Consider the following 23,822-nt stretch of genomic DNA (forward strand, 5'->3'; position numbering starts at 1 on the left):
AAAATTAATTCCCTCCAGGAGGTGCGTAAGTGTTTAGGTGCGTAAGTGCACCAACCTATCCAGAGTATGTAATATTGGAATACAGGTGACTCCTATGGCGTGCGGTGCGGTGTGTAATCCTCTGCCTGTCTGTGTTTGGAAAGTTCCGTCCTGCCCCTCCCCTACGCGTCTTCGGCACAGGGAACACATGCCTTCATCTGGGGGATCTGTGAGTACCCTCCTGGAGGGAATTAATTTTATGGCTTTTTAATAAATCCCTGGCAGTATTATGCTATGTAGTCTCCTTTCTTTCATATATGTCACCATTTGAGTGAGATACAGATCATTACCAGCAGTCCCTGTATGAGCCCTGGAGTGGCTCTAATGCGTGTTTTGACACTGTTTAACCACTGTGTCGCACGCTCTAAGGTGAGCGCATTAACCATTGGGGGTCACTGGAGGGCACTGAAGCATGCCATAATTTGCACATCTTTTAAGAAGAGCATGAGGAATAATTAGCACATCTTTTAAGAAGAGCATGAGGAATGCCAAATTTTTTTTGGACACTATTTTGCACTTTGACTCTTATATTCTTATGAATTGATTTGGACTGAATTATTGGACACTTCATTTATTAAGTAGCACCTGAATTTTTTCACATTTTTGCATGTCGCATGCTGCTACTTATTTATATATTTAGTTGTGTATTTTAGTCACTTTTCTCACAGGCGATTGACACTGTTTATTGCTTATCAATATTGTATATATCTTATTTTTTATCTTAATTGCTTATCAATATTGTATATATTTATCATATTTTTTTCATCACGTATTTACATTTTTTAGCGCATACACATTTATTTATTTCATGTTTTTATTATCCCCGCTTACACCGCACCCCCTTTAGCTGCAGTAGCCAGGGGTGTATACATGTCGCAGCCGCAGCAGGAGTTATATGCCCTGTCATGGATGGTGGATGTAGCACCTGCCAAGCATGACCTATTCAAGTGAAAGAGGCCGCTCTGCAAGTGCCCTGCAACCTTATGCAGTACAGCAAACAAGGGGTTAAAGCAGGCAGTGTTGTGCTGCTTTCTCACCGCCTGCTTTAACCCCTTGGACCCCACAGAAGCATGCAGTTGCAGGGTGCTTGCAGAGTGGCCCCATTTACTTGAATGGGTCATGATTAGCAAGCGGTAGCATCCACCAAAAGCAACAGGGGGTTTCATTCCTGCTGCGGCATGTGTACACCTTTGGCTGCTGCCTCAGCAGCTGAAGGGGGTGGGGATTGGGGATTGGGGGTGGTAAAACTGACAACCACAGGGTTTTACCACCCCCCAACTGTACATGTAAATGAGCCCTAAGGGTCCCGCTACAGAATGCAACTCAGGGCTCATTCACAAGTGCAGCAGGCACAGCTGCTCCTCTGAAAAGCGATCCAAGTGTGTTTAACAGGTGGTGAGGAGGCAATATGTTGCCTCCTCACCACCTGATTTAAGCCCACGATTACTGTGCACTACAAGCAATTGCAACACAGTAGTACAGCAATTAGAGTTTTTAAATCAGATGTGAGGAGGGGACAATGGGCGACACTGTGCCGTGTGATCTTTGACTTCTCCATGTTGTTCAGATAGATCTCCACCTCTTTAAGGTTGCCTACCCCTGGATTAGAGCAAAGCATAATAATGTGTTATGCCCCGTACACACAGTCGGACATTGATCGGACATTCCGACAACAAAATCCTAGGAATTTTTCCGACGGATGTTGGCTCAAACTTGTCTTGCATACACACGGTCACACAAAGTTGTCAGAAAATCCGATCGTTCTGAATGCAGTGACACACACACACACGATCGGAAATTCCGACAACGGATTTTGTTGTCGGAAAATTTTATAGCAAGCTCTTAAACTTTGTGTGTCAGAAAATCCGATGGAAAATGTGTGAAGGAGCCTACACATGGTCGGAATTTCCGACAACAAGGTCCTATCACACATTTTCCGTCGGAAAATCCGACCGTGTATACGGGGCATTAGAGTGGTCTAGTCAAAGTCCAGACCAAAATCCAATTGAGAATCTGTGGCAAGACTGCTGTTTACAGACACTTTCCATCCAATCTGACAGAGCTTGAGCTATTTTACAAAGAAGAATGGGCAAATATGTCACTCTCTAGATGTGCAAAACTGGTAGAGACATCACCACAAAGACTTGCCGTTGTAATTGCAGTGAAAGATGGTTCTGCAAAGTATTGACTCAAGGGGGGGGGCTGAATACAAATGTACTCCAGACGTTTCAGATATTTATTATTGAAACAAATTTGGAAAACCTTTTATCATTTTCCTTTCACTTCACAATTATGTGCCACTTTGTGTTGGTCTATCACATAAAATCCCAATAAAATACATTTACATTTTTAGTTGTAACATGACAAAATGTGGAAAATTTCAAGGGGTATGAATACTTTTTCAAGGCACTGTAGATGTAGCATTTATGACAAAATAATTAACCATGCAATGTTTATATGCAAATGTTGTCAGTCCCTGGTTAGTCCCTGTATTTTAGGGTGAGTTAACATATTGCAAAACTTTACAGTACAATATATAATTCGCTAACCAATTCATGTTTCTCTTTTTTAGTTTCACCGCATTGCAGAAAGGAAGGACTGGGACGCTTTCCATCCAACTCTAGTGGCTGAGGGTCTGTTTGCTTTTGGCAATGTGCTGAGCTATCTACGATTGTTCTTCATGTACACAACTAGCTCAATCCTGGGCCCACTGCAGGTAAAATGACTGCTGCCATAGTCACTTGCAGGTATTATAATAATAAAATAATAATAATATAAACACATGGTGGCAGTAGTGAGGCATGCATTTTCAAGCTAAACTCTGCTTTTGCTAGTTTTCTTCTTCAGTGTAATTCGGGGCCAAATTTAAATAAAAAATAAAAAATAAACACACATGCAATACATATCTGCAATTCATGCAAATTTCCCTATATTTTGTACCTTTACAGACCATGCAAATACAGAAATATACCCATTGATCTGCCATAAATGCATTCCGTATTTTTAATTCTTTTTGTGGACACCTGCCTTTTTAATGGATTAAAATCACATAAATTAGTGTCAGCCCTGCCCAGTTATCTATTGGTAAACTACTGAATCCTTCCCTCCACAACATAAGGAAGAATTGCTCTGTAGTCCACTGTAAACACTGGGAGGGCTAATTAGACCCCTGGAGATAACAGCTCTGTCCTAAGTTATGGACAGCAGATATAATTAAATGATTTCAATGCTATATTAAGACTGAAGTCCAGGAAAAATGGCCCTGAATTAGGTTCCTCAGGGGCAATAAATGCTTATTCGAGCTCTGCCTGAATGCTCCTCCCAAAAACACACCTGTTATGTTTGATGTGTTTTCCAGTCTGAAAATGCTCCTCTGCATTTATGCCTGTAAACACCCAAATATGCAATGGGCAAACAGGCTAACATACAGTTGCTTCTACAGGCTGAAGAAAAAAACACCAAAAGCCTGCAGCATTTTTATGCCCAGTGTGCATGAGGCCTTAAGTGCCTGTTCACACTAGTGCGATGTGAGAACCCTGCAAATCCAGTGCGGGTTCCCGCATCGCACCTGACCCGCACAATGGTTCATAATGAGATCTGCAAACCACTGCGGGTGTCAATGTAAAATTAGCGACACCCCCAGATTGGTCAGCAGATCACAGTGCGAACCGTGAAATGGTGCAGGAATCGGATCGCATAAGTGTGAACACCCATGTGATCTGATTCCAGTGCAGACCAAAAAAAAAGAGTCCTGCCCCATTTTGGTGTGAATGTGATGCGATTTCAGCCATAAAGTTTGTATGGCTGAAATCGCATCGCACAGACATTGCATGTGATCTGTACAGCAATGTGGTGCGAATCACATGCGATGTCTGACATTGCTCTAGTGTGAACCGGGTCTTGAGGATAACTAATCCCAAGAACTATATTACAGTTTACCGGTCCTTAGATGTGGTGGCTGCATTCGTTTTCATTTTTTAGGCTAAGAACATTTTCAACAAGCACGGAAAATGCCTGTTGTTCTTTCCAGAAATGCAGTATCACAAGCTACACCAAAGATGTGATTTAGGAGTACTGTCCCCAAAAAATAACTCATTTTATGATCTAATCACCAGCTTCAAAAGGTACTTTTCTGTCTTGTGGGGTACAATAGATAGGGTCCCTGGAATAATTCCAAGAAAGATTAAATGATGACCACAAGTTAATAAAAAGTACAGTAAAATTGTATTAATGTTTGTAAAAAAAAAAATCAGAAGACAGAACCAATGATTTTTGGGGGTTCAGAACTCCCCCTTCATCAGAGCTAAAGAATAGAAAAAAACACCTCTACTATGGACTGTTAAATCACAATAAATTAAGAGCTAATTCACAAACAACATAGTGACATGGGGGTTATTTACTAAAGGCAAATCCACTTTGCACTACAAATGCAAACTACAAGTGCAAAGTGCACTTGAAATTGCACTGCAAGTGCAATTGAAAGTGCAGTTGCTCTAAATCTAAGGGGTAGATCTGAAATGAGGGGAAGCTCTGCCGATTTTATCATCCAATCATGTGCAAGCTAAAATGCTGTTTTTTTATTTTCCTTGCATGTCCCCCTCGGATCTACAGCGACTTCACTTCCAAATGCACTTTGCACTTGTAGTTTGCACTTGTACTGCAAAGTGGATTTGCCTTTCGTAAAAATAACCCCCAATGTGTCTTGTCTTGCACTGGGACTGCACTGAAATAACCGTCCAATGCACTCCCACCGTACCTGGTTTGAATGGATCCTAAATGTGTGTTTTGAGTTTAGATACACTCTATGCCACAGCATTCAGCCACCCAAAGCTGCAATTGTTTCCAGTTTCCAATAATTACATTAGGCTGCCCATAGATGGTTTGAATCTCAGCCGGTTCAGCAGGGACAGTATGGGTAGGCTGGTTGTACCCAAATCGATCCATCATTCAACTTGGGTACAACCAGCATGTCAGCGTTTACATGCGATAATTGCCAGCGGCCTTAGCCACTAGCATCAATCACTGTGTTCACCGAGCAGGGACGGCTCCCTGCGACACCCACGTCCCCCCCTTGCTGGGAGAACACAATGGCTCCATGGGGGGGAATTCCCCTATAAACAATGACTGTGCTGACGAGGGAATCAAGCAGAAAGTAGCTATGGCCTGCCTTAAATTTAGTATACAAATCGAATGCAACTTAGTATGGAAATCAAGTGCAAATGCTATTCGACTGGCTTTCTTATCTAAAATCTTTCTGTTCAAATTGCGCACAACCAGAAACAACAATGGATCAACCTGACATTGTACAAATCATGTAAACTGCCTGCAAACTAGACATTGTTATAAACTGTACACATTAATGCTAACAGTCTGCCTTCATATACAGTCAGGTCCATAAATATTGGGACATTGTCACAATTCTAATCTTTTTGGCTCTATACACCACCACAATGGATTTAAAAATGAAACAAACTAGATGTGCTTTAACTGCAGACTTTCAGCTTTAATTTGAGAGTATTTACATCCAAATCAGATGAACGGTGTAGGAATTACAACAGTTTGTATATTTGTCGCCCACTTTTTAAGGGACCAAAAGTAATGGGACAGATTAACAATCATCCATCAAACTTTCACTTTTTAATACTTAGTTGCAAATCCTTTGCAGTCAATTACAGCCTGAAGTCTGGAACGCATAGACATCACCAGACGCTGGGTTTCATCCCTGGTGATGCTCTGCCAGGCCTCTACTGCAACTGTCTTCAGTTCCTGCTTGTTCTTGGGGCATTTTCCCTTCAGTTTTGTCTTCAGCAAGTGAAATGCATCCTCAATCGGATTCAGGTGATTGACTTGGCCATTGCATAACATTCCACTTCTTTACCTTAAAAAACTCTATGGTTGCTTTCGCAGTATGCTTCGGGTCATTGTCCATCTGCACTGTGAAGCGCCGTCCAATGAGTTCTATAGCATTTTGCTGAATATGAGCAGATAATATTGCCCGAAACACTTCAGATCTCCTGCTGCTTTTGTCAGCAGTCACATCATCAATAAATACAAGAAAACCAGTTCCATTGGCAGCCATACATGCCCACGCCATGACACTACCACCACCATGCTTCACTGATGAGGTGGTATGCTTTGGATCATGAGCAGTTCCTTTCCTTCTCTATACTCTTCTCTTCCCATCACTCTGGTACAATTTGATCTTGGTCTCATCTGTCCATAGGATGTTGTTCCAGAACTGTGAAGGCTTTTTTTAGATCTTGTTTGGCAAACTCTAATCTGGCTTCCTGTTTTTGAGGCTCACCAATGGTTTACATCTTGTAGTGAACCCTCTGTATTCACTCTGGTGAAGTCTTCTCTTGATTGTTGACTTTGACACACATACACCTACCTCCTGGAGAGTGTTCTTGATCTGGCCAACTGTTGTGAAGGGTGTTTTCTTCATGAGGGAAATAATTCTTCGGTCATCCACCACAGTTGTTTTCCGTGGTCTTCCGGGTCTTTTGGTGTTACTGATCTCACCGGTGCGTTCAATGTTGAGTAAGGATGTGCTTCTCTCCCTTGCTGCTTTCTTTTGTAAAATCACAGCGTGCAATGCCGTGAAGTTTTTATTTATTTATTTATTTCAGGTACTTATATAGCGCCGTCAATTTACGCAGCGCTTTACATATACATTGTACATTCACATCAGTCCCTACCCTCAAGGGGCTTACAATCTAAGGTCCCTAACTTACATACATACTAGGGACAATTTAGACAGGATCCAATTAACCTACCAGCATGTCTTTGGAGTGTGGGAGGAAACCGGAGTACCCGGAGGAAACCCACGCAGGCACAGGGAGAACATGCAAACTCCAAGCAGGTAGTGTCGTGGTTGGGATTCGAACCAGCGACCCTTCTTACTGCTAGGCGAGAGTGCTACCACTACACCACTGTGCCGGCCAAGTTCAACTCAGTTTGAATTCCATGTAACAGGGGATGGTCCCAGTGGCTGTGAACCAATTGCAAGGTTTTACGCTGTAGGTAAAATATATAGCAAACAACTGCAATCAGGTATGCCATATAAACATTCACCTATGCTCTATAGGAATAACCAGACAGCCCCTAAAAGATACAGCAAGTATACTGAAATTGTCATTAAATGAAATGTTCTCTAAGGCTTTTTTCACACCACTGTGACGTCAAAGTCATACGACTTTGCCTGCGACTTTGCCCCGCTACTTCCTTCTGACTTGATCCAACTTGGATGCTATTTAGGAATCAGTTAGGATGGCTCTGATAGGGAAACATTGAAATTGACATGTCAAATGTTGTGGGATCTCACAAGTCCGATCCCATGTCGCAGCAGTGTAACCCGAGCCTTAGAATCATATTTATTAAAAATGTATTACAATGTACCAAGTACCACTGGCCCAGTCCTTTAGCAATGAAGGTACTCATGTATACACTATGTTACCAAAAGTATTGGGATGTCTGCCTTTACATGCCATGAACTTTAATGGCATCCCAGTCTTCATCTGTAGGGTTCAATATTGAGTTGGCCCACCCTTTGCAGCTATAACAGCTTCAATTCTTCTGGGAAGGCTGTCCACAAGGTTTAGGAGTGTGTCTATGGGAATGTTTGACCATTCTTCCAGAAGCGCATTTGTGAGGTCAGGCGCTAATGTGGACAAGAAGGCCTGGCTCGCAGTCTCCGCTCTAATTCATCCCAAAGGTGTTCTATCGGTTTGAGGTCAGGACTCTGTGCAGGCCAATCAAGTTCCTTCACCCAAAACTCTCTCATCCATGTCTTTGTGGACTTTGCGCACTGGTACACAGACATGTTGGAACAGGAAGGGGCCATCCCCAAACTGTTCCCACAAAGTTGGGAGCATAAAATTGTCCAAAATGTCTTGGTATGCTGACACCTTAAGAGTTCCCTTCACTGGAACTAAGGGGCCAAGCCCAACCCCTGAAAAACGCCCCCCCTCCACCAAATGATTCTGACCAGTGCACAAAGCAAGGTCCCTGGGAAAAACTTTTCTTGGGCCCCCCCATGCAGTTTTGCTATCCGCCTGCTCTGAGACATACAATAAATAGCAGCTATACTCAAAATCAGTTTACTGAATCATATCAGGCAGCTATTGGGATTGGTTGCCAGAGGTTACAGTGTATCATTACTGCTCACTGACTGGTTGCTAAAGGCTACAGCACACATTATGGCTCACTGATTAGTTGCTAGAGGTTACAGCACATGATTTCTGCTTGTTGATTGGTTGCTAGAGATTTCTGTGGATATGACCTCAGGGGGGCATGATGTACATATCAATGCCTCCACCCGCTGCTATTTACATATGAATGCTGCCGCTATTTACATGTAAACACAGGTTCTGCAGGTGAGTTATCTGTACATAACAATAGGGCAGAGCTGGGCAGCATTAGTAGCAGCATTTCACACTGAGATATTGGGACACAGCACAAGACTAAAACCTCAAGGGATGAAGGAATTTAAACCAGGATAGTTGGCAAATATGAGGCAGCTGCTTTGGCCCCACAACAATGACAGGTCCCAGGGCAGCTGCCCCTTTTGCCCTGCTTTAAAGACGGTCCTGGCAAGGTCCATAAAGAAATGGATGAGCGAGTTTGGGGTGCAGAAAGTTGACTGGCCTGCATAGAGTCCTGACCTCAACCTGATAGAACACCTTTGGGATGAATTAGAGCAGAGAGTGTGAGTCAGGCCTTCTCATCCACATCAGTGCCTGACTTCACAAATGTGCTTCTGAAAAAATTGTCAAACATTCCCATAGACACACTTCTAAACCTTGTGGAATTCTTCCCAGAAGAGTTGAAGCTTTTATAGCTGCAAAGGGTGGGCCAACTCAATATTGAACCCTACGGACTAAGACTGGGATGCCATTAAAGTTTATGTGCATGTAAAGACAGGTGTCCCAATTCTTTTGGTATTATAGTGTAGTATAGCAGTTCTGGCAATGTGGGTAGTGTAGTGTCTTCCAGCGGTACATGTTTAGTGCTGTACAGTGAACTTAAACTAGCCTGATAGTTTGTTCCAGACCCAGCATAGAGGAAGGAGAGGAGTTTGCAGGCTTTTCTTATGTCACAGGGCACACTTTTTTAACATACAGTTACAGGTCATTTGTTGGTCAGTTATGAGCAAGCACCTGGACGGGGGAAGGCTATTGGCTGCTAGGCCCACTAAATAAGGCACCGGCGCATTAAAGTATAGGTCAATTTTAACAAGGTTATTCAGCTATACAGAAATATGTGGACTAGTAACAGTCATACGTCCTTTCAAAAATATGTTCTAAATATAAAATAAAATTAGTTTCTATACAAACAGAAGACAGTCTTATCAGTAATTATTATAAAAAGGTTGCATGCAGACATTTAAAACCACTTTAACCCCTCTTTGAGAAGGTCCTTTTTTTGTGCATCAGTCTCAGTATAGTAGATTATTTTCCTTATTCACTGAGTATTTATGTCTGTCTCTCACAGTTAGACCATTCAGTGACAAACACTGTCCCTTACATGCCAAGCACTGACCAATATACTGCAGCAGTCTATGTATTTAGAACTTTGTGCACCGAGGACTCAGAGTACACTCGCTAGGATCTATTTATACATATGTGTGGACATTATTGTTCATACAGGTATATGATGAATCACCTTATGTTCCATCACTTACACAATTTAAGTAAAAAGAGTTAAATAATGAATGAGAGGTCATGGCGACGTAGATATCCTTTAAATATAGTAATGCTTGAAAACTACGTGATTAGAATATACAGTAGACTATCCTAAAAAAAAAAAAAAGTTTGTGAGTAAATTGATTATAAGGTATATAAATCACCTTATTTTCCAACACTTACACAATTTTATTAAGAGTCTAATGATAAATGAGGGTCATGACAACTTAGGTAACCAATAAATACAATAATGCTTGAAGGATCACATGATCAGAATAAAGATTATCGTTTAAAATAAAAATTGTGTGAGTAAATTGATTATAAACACAGGAAAAATGCTAAAAAAAAACTCTAGATTTGCAACCATGCCAAAATAATGTTTTGAGTTTTTCAATGAGCAGACAAAAATTACTTAATTATAAACTTCTTAGCTCACTGGCAGGTAATCCCAAAGGAATACAATTACTTTGTCCAATATGCCAAATTAAAGTAAATCTGTGGGTTATGTATAAGGTAGCTAAAGTGTTGCACTGCTTCGTAAACACCATAAGGTTTTAAGTGGAGCGCACTGCCCCAATCCACCCTAAGAGCCCCTGAAACCCTGTGCAAATACCAGCTTTTTAAAAATTGGCATATGCATAAAACTTAGTAGGACCCCATTCTGACTATGCTTGGGGCCTAGATTCATACTTGCCAAATGTCCCCGATTTGCCAGGACAGTCACGTTTTTGTCTTTGTAGTCTCACAATGTCCCCTCACAGCTTGAGGTATACCTCTCAACTATAGGCAGAGCTGCCACCAAAAAGATGGAGCGGGCAAGAGGATCAGTAGGTGCCTCCATCCTCCGCTTCAGCCTGGAAGTTCAGTGAAAGCTCAGCCAAGTAAACAAAGAACTGGCACCAAAGGAAGACTTCCACCATTCGCATCCTATGCAGGGCTCTGCATTAGATGATGTCATCGTTCAGAGCCTAGCAGAGAAGTGAGTAGAGGAAGTCTTCCTTTGCTGCCGGCTCGTTGTTTACAAGTGACAGCAGGGATCATTTGAGCTGTCATTGCATCTGTGGCTGGAGAAAAGAGCAGCAGACAAGAACAGTGAGAAAGGGAATGATTCATCTACAGGAGTCTGGATGGTATCAAGCAGCCAGGTATTGGGTACCAATGCCCCCTCCCCTCTCTCCCACTGAGCACCAGTGCCTTCCTTTTCCTCCAATGAGCCCCAGTGTCAGTCCTTGTCTCCCCACTCAGCACTAGTGCCCTCTTGTCCCCCTCATTGAGCACCAGTGTCCCTTTTTTGCCCCCACTGAGCACCAGTGCCCCCCTTTGTTCTCTCACTGAGCACCAGTGCTCTCTTTGTCCCCCTACTGAGCACCAGTGCCACCGCCACCCCTTGTTCCCCTACTGGGCACCAGTTATCTCTTTGTCCTGGCTTTGAGCACCAGTTTCTCCACCCCCTCAGAGCACCAGTGCCCCCCCTCTGCCTCCACTGAGCACCAGTGCCCCCCTTTGTTCTCTCACTGAGCACCAGTGCTCTCTTTGTCCCCCTACTGAGCACCAGTGCCACCGCCACCCCTTGTTCTCCTACTGGGCACCAGTTATCTTTTTGTCCTGGCTTTGAGCACCAGTTTCTCCACCCCCTCAGAGCACCAGTGCCCCCCTCTGCCTCCACTGAGCACCAGTGCCCACTCATGTTTCCCCACTGAGCACCAGTGCCATCCTTTCACTTCAATGAGCACCAGTGTCAGTCCTTGTCCCCCCACTCAGCACTAGTGCCCTCTTGTCCCCCTCATTGAGCACCAGTGCCCCTTTTTTGCCCCCACTGAGCACCAGTTCCTTTTGTTCCCTCACTGACCACCCCTTGTTCCCCCACTGAGCACCAGTTCTCTCTTTGTCCTGCCTTATGAGCACCAGTTCCTCCACACACACCCCCGAGCACCAGTGCCCCCCTCTGCATCCACTGAACACCAGTGCCCACTCTTGTTTCCCCACTGAGCACCAGTGCTCTCTTTGTCCCTCCACTGAGCACCAGTGCCCCTACTCCCCCCACAGAGCACCAGTGTCCCCCTCTGTCCCCACTGACCAGCAGTGCCCCTACTCCCCCCACAGAGCACCAGTGTCCCCCTCTGTCCCCACTGGGCACCAGTGTTCCTTTTTGCTCCCACTGAGAACCAGTGCTCTCTTTGTCCCCCCACTAAGCACCAGTCCTCCCTCACTTTCCACTTGGTACCCCTGCAGTTCTAAACAGAATGGTGAGTGTCAAATTATGTTTTTAAATATTTTATGCCAAATGTGTTTGCAGTGTAATTTTTCATTATTGTATTCACTGAAAGAGCTGTTAGGTTGCTGCACCTTAATATCGTTTAAAAATACAGTCTACAGTTTAAATAAAACCATAAATAATTTTAATAAGGCACACTCCCTTTTGGCTGTGTTTCTGTCCTTACGATAAATCTTCTTGTATATGAAGTATTTTAAAATTGTACAATAAGTCAACAATATGCTATTTTAAATAAATACCCCCCATCTAATTAAATTCTCTGCCTACAGTGACTTTGTGGACGCATAGCAAAAAATATGCCTGTAATTTATTTCTTATTTTTTGGCAACTATGGAGATTAAAAATTAGGAGAATCTAAACTCGTAGTTTCCTTTATGCAAGCTTTGAAACGCCTTCAATTTGTCATAGATTCTCAAAATTAGATTTGCCCAACCTGCTCTGTTTGCCTTCTGCTGTGGCCATTAGATGATCGTTAATTATCCTCCAATTACTTGCAATTATTGTGCACAACTGCAGCACTGTGCAATTGTGCATGCTCAATTGTAGATGATCATGGATCATAGGATGATCATGGCTTTTTCAAGAAGGTATGATTGGCAAGATTGAAAAGCCCTTCAGAAGCAAGCACACCATACAGTTTGGACTTAAAGCGGACCTTCAGTCATTTTTTCAACTTCCCATCTATTAAATCTTCTGCCCTTGTTGTTTTAACTTTGGATAGGAATTTTTTTTTTCTGCCAGTAAATACCTTATACATCCCACTTCCTGTTTCTTGTCTGGTCATTAGCCTAGGCTTATGACATCATGCATAGCTCTCTCTCTCTCTTGAGAGTTTGCCAAGAAGGGAGGGGGGGTGAGTCATAAGAGGGTGAATGAGAGCTGCAGGGCTGCAGAGCTGGAGGTGTGTCTCTGTGTGTCTGTGTAAATCCAGGAAGTGAACAGGCAGCAGCTTCAGCTGCCCACAGTTAAAATGGATGCAGCCAGACTTAGTGGAGGGAGATTTCTGCAGCATATTTGGCAAGTACAGAATCACAGTATATATAAAATAATATGCAAAGTGGTTGGAGGGAAGCTTCAGAATGGGAAAGATGTTTTTATTATAAATTATGTGAGCAGACTGCAGTTCCTCTTTAAGATAGTTCTTTGACCTGAATCCTGCAAAGGAGCTTATGTGGGGAGGGGGGGAGGCGTGGCAAAAAAAATTAAGTTAGAAAAAAGGTAACATCTTTAAAGATGAGCTCCAGGCAATGATAATAACTTTTCTAAGCCTCTCCCTCCAACTCCATGCTCTGAACCAAAAATAATTTTGTACGTACTTTGCTCCTTTTGGACATATTCCAATTTCTAATCTCTATCAGGATTCTTGCAGAAGCAGCCTGGGGGTGGAGTTACCAAGGTGCCCTACTTAGCCTCCTGCATACTGTAGGTACATCCTGCCTCTTACCCAGCAAGGGATCTCTCCACCCCTCCCTCTGCCCTATCTGTATCAGCCAGAATCTACATTAAGACATGTCCAGTGGTTATAAATTAATGTCTTTAATAATACAGGTTTCATGGTTAATTTGATGAAGTCAGTAATCTCAAGTTTTATAAAGAGACAGGTTGGAAACCCTGGTGCCATCAAGGTATAATATGTCTTCACAAATTAAATGTATTGATTAGTAAAGAAAGTTTGATTGGAGAAGTCTTTTCTTTATGCTTTGTTCTAATTACCGTACTTTTCTCTGGAAGGGAATCTGGTTCACATATGCTTTTAGCCTTTGCAAATGAACTTTAATTCCTTTAGGATAAGGCAATGACAGTCAGACGGACAGCTTGTAATAAATATTATCTTTACAGTCTCTTTCTACATTTCTTAAAATTAATTCTGGCAATTGTTTTTAACATGTAGATATCCATGGGTCAGATGTTACAAGACTTTGGCAAGTTCTTGGGAATGTTCCTCCTTGTGCTGTTTTCCTTCACTATTGGTCTAACCCAACTGTATGATAAAGGTTATACAACCAATGAACCAAAGGACTGTGTTGGGATCTTTTGTGAGCGACAGAGCAATGACACTTTCCACTCGTAAGTCCCTTTGCGGATTTTTTTTACAAGGTTTTCTGCCATAATTATATGAATTTCACTGATATAAACTGCAACAAACAAAAAATAAATATTTACTACTAGTTTTCTGACCTAGACCAGCACAAATGGACTCAAAATATATATCATTAGTAGAAAACACACATACACCTATTTACAATATACTTTATTGATGTTAATAGCCCTAACCTATAAAACCATGTCATGAGATGGCAGTCATTTTGTACCTCCTCTGGCTACTGGTATTTAAATAACTAATATTGCCAACTTAAAATCAAAGTAAGGTTTGAAGCGTCCCTAATGGGTGGAACCTGGATTTATAACAATAAAGTGGAAATCCAGCTTAACCCTAACTACCCTACTACTACTGTGTGAGACCTGTGTATTTACCAATTTGCAAGCTGCTCTGTTCCATTATCCCTCTCCCCTGTGTCAGCCAGCGTGGCTTCAGGGAGAAGAGGGATGACCCACAACAGAGCACTCTCTTCTCTCCCATGTAGCTTCTCCTGGCTGACACCGGGGAGATCACATGACCAGACTGGAGTGATCTGAAAATAGACAAGTATATACATCTTTCTAACAAAGGTTAGTTAACATAGTTTTTGGGGGGTGGGTGTTAGCTGGAATTCCACTTTAATAATAATAACAATCATCATAAAAGTAAACTGATCACTACCAGTTGAAGACAGAAAAAAACAGAAACAGAAAACCAAATAATCAAATGAATAATACCGTCATGGCCAAAAATATTGGCACCCCTGTAATTCTGTCAGATAATGCACCACTTCACCCATAAAATTGTTTCAATTACAAATGTTTAGGCATTCCTACATTTATTTCTTTGGTTTGTATCGGTACGACACAAAAAAGTGGAGAAACAAAAAGCTAAATCTGACACATTCCTCATGAACCTCCAGTAATAGACTGGACAAAATTATTGGCACCCTTAATTTAATGAAAAAAGAAGACCCTAAGGTCAACGCTGCGCTCAATAATTAGCAAATAATAAAGAGTGTGAAGCAGCCAGCACCCAAAGTTCAATACCACAAAACTTCCAATATAATAATTAATGCAATAAGTGCAGCGCTAAAAATTAAGAAAAATAATTGAACTGGAAAGATTATTGGGAAATACTACAAAATAGTGAAATAAACCCAAAAAAATATTTTGAAAGTTAAAATTAAATAATAAAATTGTGAAGAATAAATCTGGAATAAAGCAGCAAGTATAATAGTGAAATACTCAAACAGTGCTGCTTCAAATAATAAATGAAATAAAAGCATAACAATTAACCCAAAAAAAAGAAAAAAAATAGGAAAAAAGAAAACTAAAGCAATGTCCCAAAGTGATCATTAAGGAAATCCATAAGTAATGTGCCTCCACAGGAGAAAAGGCGAATTGCAGGAAACAAAAGCTGTGACGCCATTCTTCCCTAATGCGAACTAACATGTGTTCAGGTCAACACCCAAAAGTGAGGTAGCTTGCTTACCAAAAAGCCATATTAAGTTCTAGGGAGACTTTAAAATTCCCTGTGCTGGGAGAGACTGTTAGCAGCAGTCCTGGCTTTTTGGTAGGCAAGCTACCTCACTTTTGGGTGTTGACCTGAACACATGTTAGTTTGCATTAGGAAGATTGGCGTCACAGCTTTTGTTTCCTGTGATTCACCTTTTCTCCTGGGAAGGCACATTACTTATGAATTTCCTTAATGATCACTTTGGGACATTGCTTTAGTTTTCTTTTTTCCTATTTTTTTCTTTTTTGGATTTTTTTCCTTTTTTTGGGTTAATTGTTATGTTTTTATTTCATGTATTATTTGAAGCATCACTGTTTGAGTATTTCACTATTATACTTGCTGGTTTATTCCAGATTTATTCTTCACAATTTTATTATTTAATTTTAACTTTCAAAATATTTTTTGGGGTTTATTTCACTATTTTGAAGTATTTCCCAATAACCTTTCCAATTCAATTATTTTTCTTAATTTTTAGCGCTGCACTTATTGCATTATTTACCCTTAATTTAATATTTGGTAGCTCACCCCTTGGAAAAAATAACTGAAATCAATTTGCTTCCTGTAACCATCAATGAGTTTCTTACACCTCTCTACTGGAATTTTAGATCACTCTTCTTTCACCAACTGCTCCAGGTCTCCCAGATTGGAAGGGTTCCTTTTCCCAACTGCTGTTTTGAGATCTCTTCACAGGTGCTCTATGGGATTTAGATCTTGACTCATTGCTGGTCAGTTCAGTACTCTCCAGTGCTTTGTCATGAACAATTTCTGGTTGCCTTTTGACTTATGCTTTGGGTCATTGTCCTGATGTAAGACCCATGACCTCTGACAGAGACCCAACTCTCCGACACTGGACCCTACATTGCACCCCAGAATTCTTTGGTAGTCTTCAGATTTAATAATGCAATGCACACAGTCAAGACATTCAGTGCCTGAAGCAGCAAAGCCTCTCCATGCCCTGTGTGGCACACAGAGACACACAACATAAAGGTTGAGTAAATTTTTCACCATTTTAACTGGTTGCCGGTGTGATTTCTATATTGTCAACACCTCTCAATCGATACAGGTGAGTTTAATTACAAACTACAGGAGCATCACAAACTTAGAATGCAATTACCGTATTTATCGGCGTATAACACGCACCGGCGTATAACACGCACCCCAATTTAGGAGGGAATTTTAAGGAAAAAAAACTTTTAGGAGGGAAGTTGAAGGGAAAAAAACTTACATTTAAATGCCCTTCATTGCAGCCTTGTCAGTGCAGCCTTGTCAGTGCAGCCTTGTCAGTGCAGCCTTCCCCAGTGCAGCCTTGTCAGTGCAGCCTTCCCCAGTGCAGCCTTGTCAGTGCAGCCTTCCCCAGTGCAGCCTTGTCAGTGCAGCCTTCCCCAGTGCAGCCTTGCCAGTGCAGCCTTCCCCAGTGCAGCCTTGCCCCAGTGCAGCCTGGGATCCCCTGTCCCTGCTTCCAGGGCTTCAAAATCGCGGTCCACGATTTGAAAATGGCGCCGCCGGCGCCGAAGTACACAGAGCCGGTCCTCGGCTCTTTCCGGCGGCTCTCGTTTACTTTCGGCTCCATTCGTAGTCCCGAGCGGAGCTATCCGAGTAGGTTCGGATAGCTCCGCTCGGGACTACGAGTGGAGCCGAAAGTAAACGAGAGCCGCCGGAAAGAGCCGAGGACCGGCTCTGTGTACTTCGGCTCCGGCGGCGTCATTTTCAAATCGCGGTCCGCGATTTTGAAAATGTGACAGCTCGGGATCGGCGGGGATCGGCGTATAACACGCACCTGCGACTTTCCCCTGATTTTAAGGGGAGAAAAGTGCGTGTTATACGCCGATAAATACGGTATTTCTCACAATTATGAGAAGGTGCCAATAATTTTGTCCAGTCCATTTTTGCAGTTTTTTTACGTGGAATGTGTGATATTTGGCTTTTTGTTTCTCCACTTTTTTGAGTCATACCAATACAAACAAAAGAAATAAATATGAAAATGTCTAAACATTTGTAATTGCAACAATTTTTTGGAGTAGTGCATTATCTGACAGAAATGCAGGGGTGCCACTATTTTTGGCCATGGCTGTATGTATGACACAGATAGTTGTTAAATTATTTTCTTACCAGGTAAACCATATATGTAACAAAATTAGACATCTGTAAAACCTGTGCAAGAAGCAAATGCAAACCAAGAGTTTTGAGACAAGTGGACTGATTTTTTAGTAGTATATTTCTCTGCACAACCTTCAATCATTGTATGTTAATGTAATACCTCCTAATAAACTTTGTGTAAAAAGACAGTTTCAATGTGTAAATATGTTACTGTTCACACTGAAATGTGTTTCCCACACCTAGCAATAATCATCCATCAAAGAGTTCAGCACAACATATATATATGTTTTATCCCTGTGCACATGTCTTCCCTGTTAGATACCCCCTTCTGTAGTAAACAAATATATCATATAATTCAAATAAAATGTGTCTTATACACACTCCTTATGAAATGTATCATTTAGTACAAGTAAGGTTCTCCAAATCAAGTCCTTAGTGCTCATGAATTATATGCACCATGCATTTGTTGACTCCTTCACATGCAGCATTGTCCAAGTGAGTCCCACCACCATTCACACGGTGGGCTCACCTGAATACATTGACTGATCAAATAAAATTTGATATGCCAATGTATGTAAAATGTAATATGCCGATGTATTCAGGTAAGCTTCCTGTGTGAATGGTGGTGGGACTCACTTGGACAATACTGCATGTGAAGCAGTCAACAAATACATGGTGTATATAATTCATGAGCACTAAGGACTTGATTTGGAGAACTTTAATTTGAAGTATACATTTCATAAATAATGTGTATAAGACACTTTTTTCTAATCATTTGATTTATTTGTTTACTACAGAAGGAGGAAGATACAGGGAAGATGTGTATGGGGATATAATTTATATATGTTGCGCAGCACTCCTTGATGGATGAAGTGGGCTGATTTACCAAAGCAGATTCATTTTAATTATCCATTCATGTGAAAATCTAATTCCTTTTTGATTTGATCTGCAAATGATTAGTTTTTCTAGGTCAGAGGGTCTCAAAATGTTCCAAACAATGGGTCAGTTTGCTGTCCTTCAGACTTTAGGGGGGCTGGACTGTGGGTATTGGGAGCAGACGTTGTCCTGGCATCAGTGGGAGTAAACAATGCATCTTTGGTGTCCATGGAAGGAATAGTGCCCCATCATTGGTGTCAGTGAGAGGAATAGTGCCCCATCGTTGATGTCAGTGAGATGAATAGTGCCCCATTGTTGTCAGTTGTAGGAATAGTGCCCCATAATTGGTGTCAGTGGGAGGAATAGTGCTTCATAATTGGTGTCAACGGGAGGAATAGTGCCCCATTTTTGCTGTCAGTTGGAAGAAAAGTGACCCATTGTTGGTATCAGTGGGGGGAATAGTGTCCCATCATTGGTGTCAGTGGGAGGAATAGTGCCCCATCATTGGTGTCAGTGGGAGGACTAGTGCCCCATCATAGGTGTCAATGGAAGAAATAGTGGCCCGTTGATGTCAGTAGCAAGAATTTTGCCCCATTTTGATGTCAGTGTGAGGAATAGTGTCTTGCATCACTGGGAAGAAAAGTGCTCCAAGGACCAGATAAAGGGAAGCAAAGGGCCACATCTGGCCCCTGGGCCGCAGTTTGGAGACAACTGTTTTAGGTGAGCACAGTTACATTTTATTGAGTGAGGTTTCTTAACTCCTTTTGTAGTGCCCAACACAGAGTCCCAGCACAGGAACAAGACAATTTGCCCTTTCAACTATAGCTTCAGTTCAATTGAGTTGTAAAAAGAGAACATGTAACATATGTGTGCACAACATGCTGTAACACATTGCAACACTGTGGAATATAAGAATAATATTGAGTTGGGAAAAAAAGAAGAGACAAAGCACAGCAATGCGTGAACAAAGTTGTTAAAAATGCAAGCAGGCAGCTCAAGCATGCTATATCTCTTCTGCAGTGACACAGACTTACCTGCCTGTTCACAATCTTCTATTGAATGTACACAAATAGCATGCATTCCCAATACATTCTAGCTGTGCCGGAATGACTGACTGACTGACTGACACATGTGTGTATGTGAAATAACACCATCCCTCACAGGCCAATCAAGAGGCAACAAAATGGAAGTTGCCTGAGGAGAAGATGACAGTGGCCAGCGAGCAATGTAACCGCCACATTGCTGCGGTATTTTCAGGAGTTTAGATCTGTTTAAAGCCAAGTACACACCAGGTACACACCGGTCGGAGCTCCTACACTAACCATGCTAGGTTAGTTCAGTGATCTCCCCCACTGAGCTGTTGTGTTCTAATGGGGGGACGCCCCTGCCATTGGCTGAGAGAGCTGATTTGGAGTCGGTCGGCTGCTGGTTTTCCAGCATGTACGTCCGACAGACCGACTTACACACGAGCAGAATGTTGGCTGGTTTATTTTGAACTGGCAAATATCTCCCGACATTCTGCCCATGTGTATGGGGCTTACTGGTGAAATATAATCTGCTTAACCACTGATGAGATAAGATATCACCGACCTAGGGAATTATACTTGCATTGTGAGATGAATTAGTAAAGCACAAATACTGCACAGCACTCCAAAGAAGCAAGCAGAGCTTGTGTATGTAATGAGCAAATATGGATGCTCTTGTGCACATGAAATTTACAAACTATGCACAGTTGTAGGGTTTTTTAAAACACACACACATTGATAACATTATTTACATCAAGCTGATCTCTTTTATATGAGTATCTCAGACCAACAACACAGAGAAAGACTGTTATAGGCAAAGTAAGCCTTATATATTAAACCGCAAGATGCAAATTAAAGTGTATGTAAAGCCTTTTTTCTCTTTTGATGTACCACTGGGGTAATTTCTCTTCACTTCCTGTCTTGGAGATACAACAGGAAGTGAGAGGAAATATCTCCAATAAACCCCTCAAAGCCAATCGTCACTAGAACAGGTGTCCCCTTAAGAGAAGTTCCCCTCATTTTTCTGATGACAGCTGTAAAATTTTGGATCTTTTGTTTTGTCCATCTAGTGCACCCAGTAAAAATGACATTTTATCTTAACTCTTTCTGTCACCCATTCAAGTTTTGCACAAGTTGGCATTAGACATGTGCATGACAAAAAAAATTGTTTTGTTTCCATTTGTTAATCTATTTTTTTGTTTCGTTAAATTCCGTTGATTCGTTCAATTTGTATTTGGGATTCGTATTTGGGATTTGTATTCACAATTGTTCGAATTTTCTTTGAATTTAAGTTTTTAAAGCATGAATTTGAATTTAAGCATTCGGTCAAATTTGTTTATATTGTAATTCGGGAATTCGGATACATCCGAATCTCCAAATAAGGAAAATTCGACCGAATATTTATTTGGAACGAAACGAACCACACATATCTAGTTGGCATTGACTTAACACCCTTTTGCAGTGGATAAGTGTAGACTGAACTGGTTCTCCTTAAGATGCCTACTTGCTCAATATTTCAGTTTTTCTTGCAGGCACTGCTGTAGTGCACACTCACTTTTTCTACATTTTGATATGTTACAGCATTATTCCAAAATGGATTAAATTCATTATTTTTCTCAAAATGCTACAAACAATACCCCATAATGATAATGTGAAAGAAGTTTGTTTGAAACCTTTGCAAATTTATTTAAAATAAAAAATGAAAAAATCACATGTACATAAGTATTCGCAGCCTTTGGCATGACACTCAAAATTAAGCTCAGGTGCATCCTGTTTCCACTGATCATCCTTGAGATGTCTCTTCAACTTAATTTTGGTCCACCTGTGGTAAATTCAGTACCTGAAGGACTCTCAGACTATAAGAAATAAAATTCTCTGGTCTGATGAAACAAAGCTTGAACTCTTTGGCCTGAATAGTAAGCGTCATGTCTGGAGAAAACCAGGCACTGCTCATCACCTGCCCAATACCACCCCTACGGTGAAGCATGGTGGTGGCAGCATCATGCTGTGGGGATGTTTTACAGTGGCAGGAACTGGGAGACTAGTCAGAATTGAGGGACAGATGAATGCAGCAATGTACAGAGACATCCTTGAAAAAAACCTGTTGCAGAGCGCTCTGTACCTCAGACTGGGGGCGAAGGTTCATCTTCCAACAGGTCAACAAACCTAAGCACACAGCCAGGATAACAAAGGAGTGGCTACGGGACAACTCTGTGAATGTCCTTGAGTGGCCCAGCCAGAGCCCAGACTTGAACCAGATTGAACATCTCTGGAGAGATCTGAAAATGGCTGTGCACCAACTCTCCCCATCCAACCTGATGGAGCTTGAGGGGTCTGGCAAAGAAGAATGGGAGAAACTGCCCAAAAATAGGTGTGCCAAGCTTGTAGCATCATACTCAAAAAGACTTGAGGCTGTAATCGGTGCCAAAGGTGCTTCAACAAAGTATTGAGCTAATACTGTGAATACTTATGTACATGTGGTTTATTTCCTTTTTTATTTTTAATAAATTTGCAAAGATTTCAAACAAACTTCTTTCATGATGTCATTATGGGGTATTGTTTGTAGAATTTTGAGTAAAATAATGAATTTAATCCATTTTGGAATAAGGCTATAACATAACAAAACGTGGAAAAAGTGAAGCGCTATAAATACTTTCTTGATGCACTGTATTTGAGAGTGCATGGTTGTGATGCAGGACACAAATTTCCAAGAAAACCCTCTGCAGCTCCTCGCTGTCACAGTGAGAAAGCATGATGTATAAATATACACTTCTCAGAACATAAAAACGAAAACCCAAAAACAAACATTTTATATATTGCGGCTTATCAGTCCTTAGATATGATAACTGCATTTGTTTCCCTTTTATTTTCACCAGATAGCTCATATTATGCATTACATAATTTTAGGCCAAATATAGCCTAAAAGAAGAGAGGTTTTCACAATTGTACAAACAATCAATAAGACAATAATGTTACTCTGAGAGATATGGTTAAACACTTGCTGTATTCTGGATATCAGTATGTAGTTAGTTGCATGAAGTTTTATGAAGTTAGTCTCTTACTAGTCCCAGGGCACCCTCTTCTTGGTCTCTGAACACATGGTCTGATTCAATAAAAGTCAACTACAACGCAGACAGGGATAGTAATTGCTGTGATCTCTCTCTTTAAATCTTGCTGAGACAGTACCTTTTTCCTCCCTTAAAAGTGGTAGATGTGCTCTCCAGTACAGTCTTTTTAATCCAAAGGGGCAATGTATTATTCCCAAATAAAGGGGAGTTGGGGCAAGGTTTGCAAAAGGGTTATCAATCACGAGCTAGCACCCAGCAGTAGTAGCCGGTGATCCTCTCCTAATGGTTAGGGGTCTGCTGATGGTCACAGTCACTCACCATGTCACTCACCATGTCTAGCCCTATCCCCAGGGCAGGCTCTCTGGATCCAGGTCCCCTCACATGTAGCATTGCACAGAGCATGTTGGCAGCAGCAGTCTCCGATCAACATTCTTCCATTAGGTGTCATACCATCAGTTAGCTCCAGCACACCACTGTTTCCCCTTCATTGCAACCTTGTGGTGCTCCCTCTCAGCTGCAGCAGCACATGGTCCTTACAGTGCTTCATCTCTGCATACTTCAGGTTGAAGCCACAACAGACCTACCTTTTCCAGCAGCCCAGATCACTGTCCCCTTGCTCTGTTGCTTCCCAATCACTCAATCCAGCCACAGCCAATATGGCTGCCGCCTGCACTGGACACACTCCATAGCTGATCATTGCAAAGTGGTCTCCTAAAAGATGGCCGCTGCACTTCTGCATTAATGAATTCAGTTTAACCCTGTCCACACTGCAGAAGAATAATACAGCAGCAACGTTATCAGCTACAGTCCAGGTTGCAACTGGTAAGCTGAAATATATAACATTTGCTTGCAACCACTTTCAGTGCTCTTAAATCCACCAGAGGCAAAAAGTACAGCAGACCATGGATGGAAAGGACGACATCTGTCAGGAATGCTCTGTCGATGCAGCCCTCCTCAGATCGGGGAATCAAGTCAAAACTACACAAAACACACAGGAGCGTGCAAATGCCTAGTGCATTACCAGAGATTTATTGTAAAAGACAAGAATGTTAAATGGGTACTCACAAAAGTTGAAGAAAAGAAGGCATTAAAACCATGAGGCACAATCCAGTACGGAATCACGTAGCCTGAAAAGCAAAGCCATTCTGGTGAGCTAACGTG

At 41.7% G+C, this 23,822-nt stretch overlaps 1 protein-coding gene across 3 annotated transcripts in view; it reads left to right on the forward strand.

Moving 5' to 3' along the window:
- Positions 1–23,822, forward strand: part of TRPC1 (transient receptor potential cation channel subfamily C member 1) — a 214,791-nt gene that overhangs the window by 86,863 nt on the left and 104,106 nt on the right. For all 3 annotated transcript variants that reach the window (XM_073625879.1, XM_073625876.1, XM_073625877.1), the window contains 2 exons: positions 2,612–2,755; positions 13,889–14,064. In XM_073625879.1, the coding sequence (XP_073481980.1) occupies positions 2,612–2,755; positions 13,889–14,064 (320 nt within the window). The remainder of the gene's footprint in view (positions 1–2,611; positions 2,756–13,888; positions 14,065–23,822) is intronic.

This window comes from Aquarana catesbeiana, linkage group LG04 (genome assembly GCF_042186555.1).
Source record: "Aquarana catesbeiana isolate 2022-GZ linkage group LG04, ASM4218655v1, whole genome shotgun sequence".
Classification (NCBI taxonomy): domain Eukaryota; kingdom Metazoa; phylum Chordata; class Amphibia; order Anura; family Ranidae; genus Aquarana; species Aquarana catesbeiana.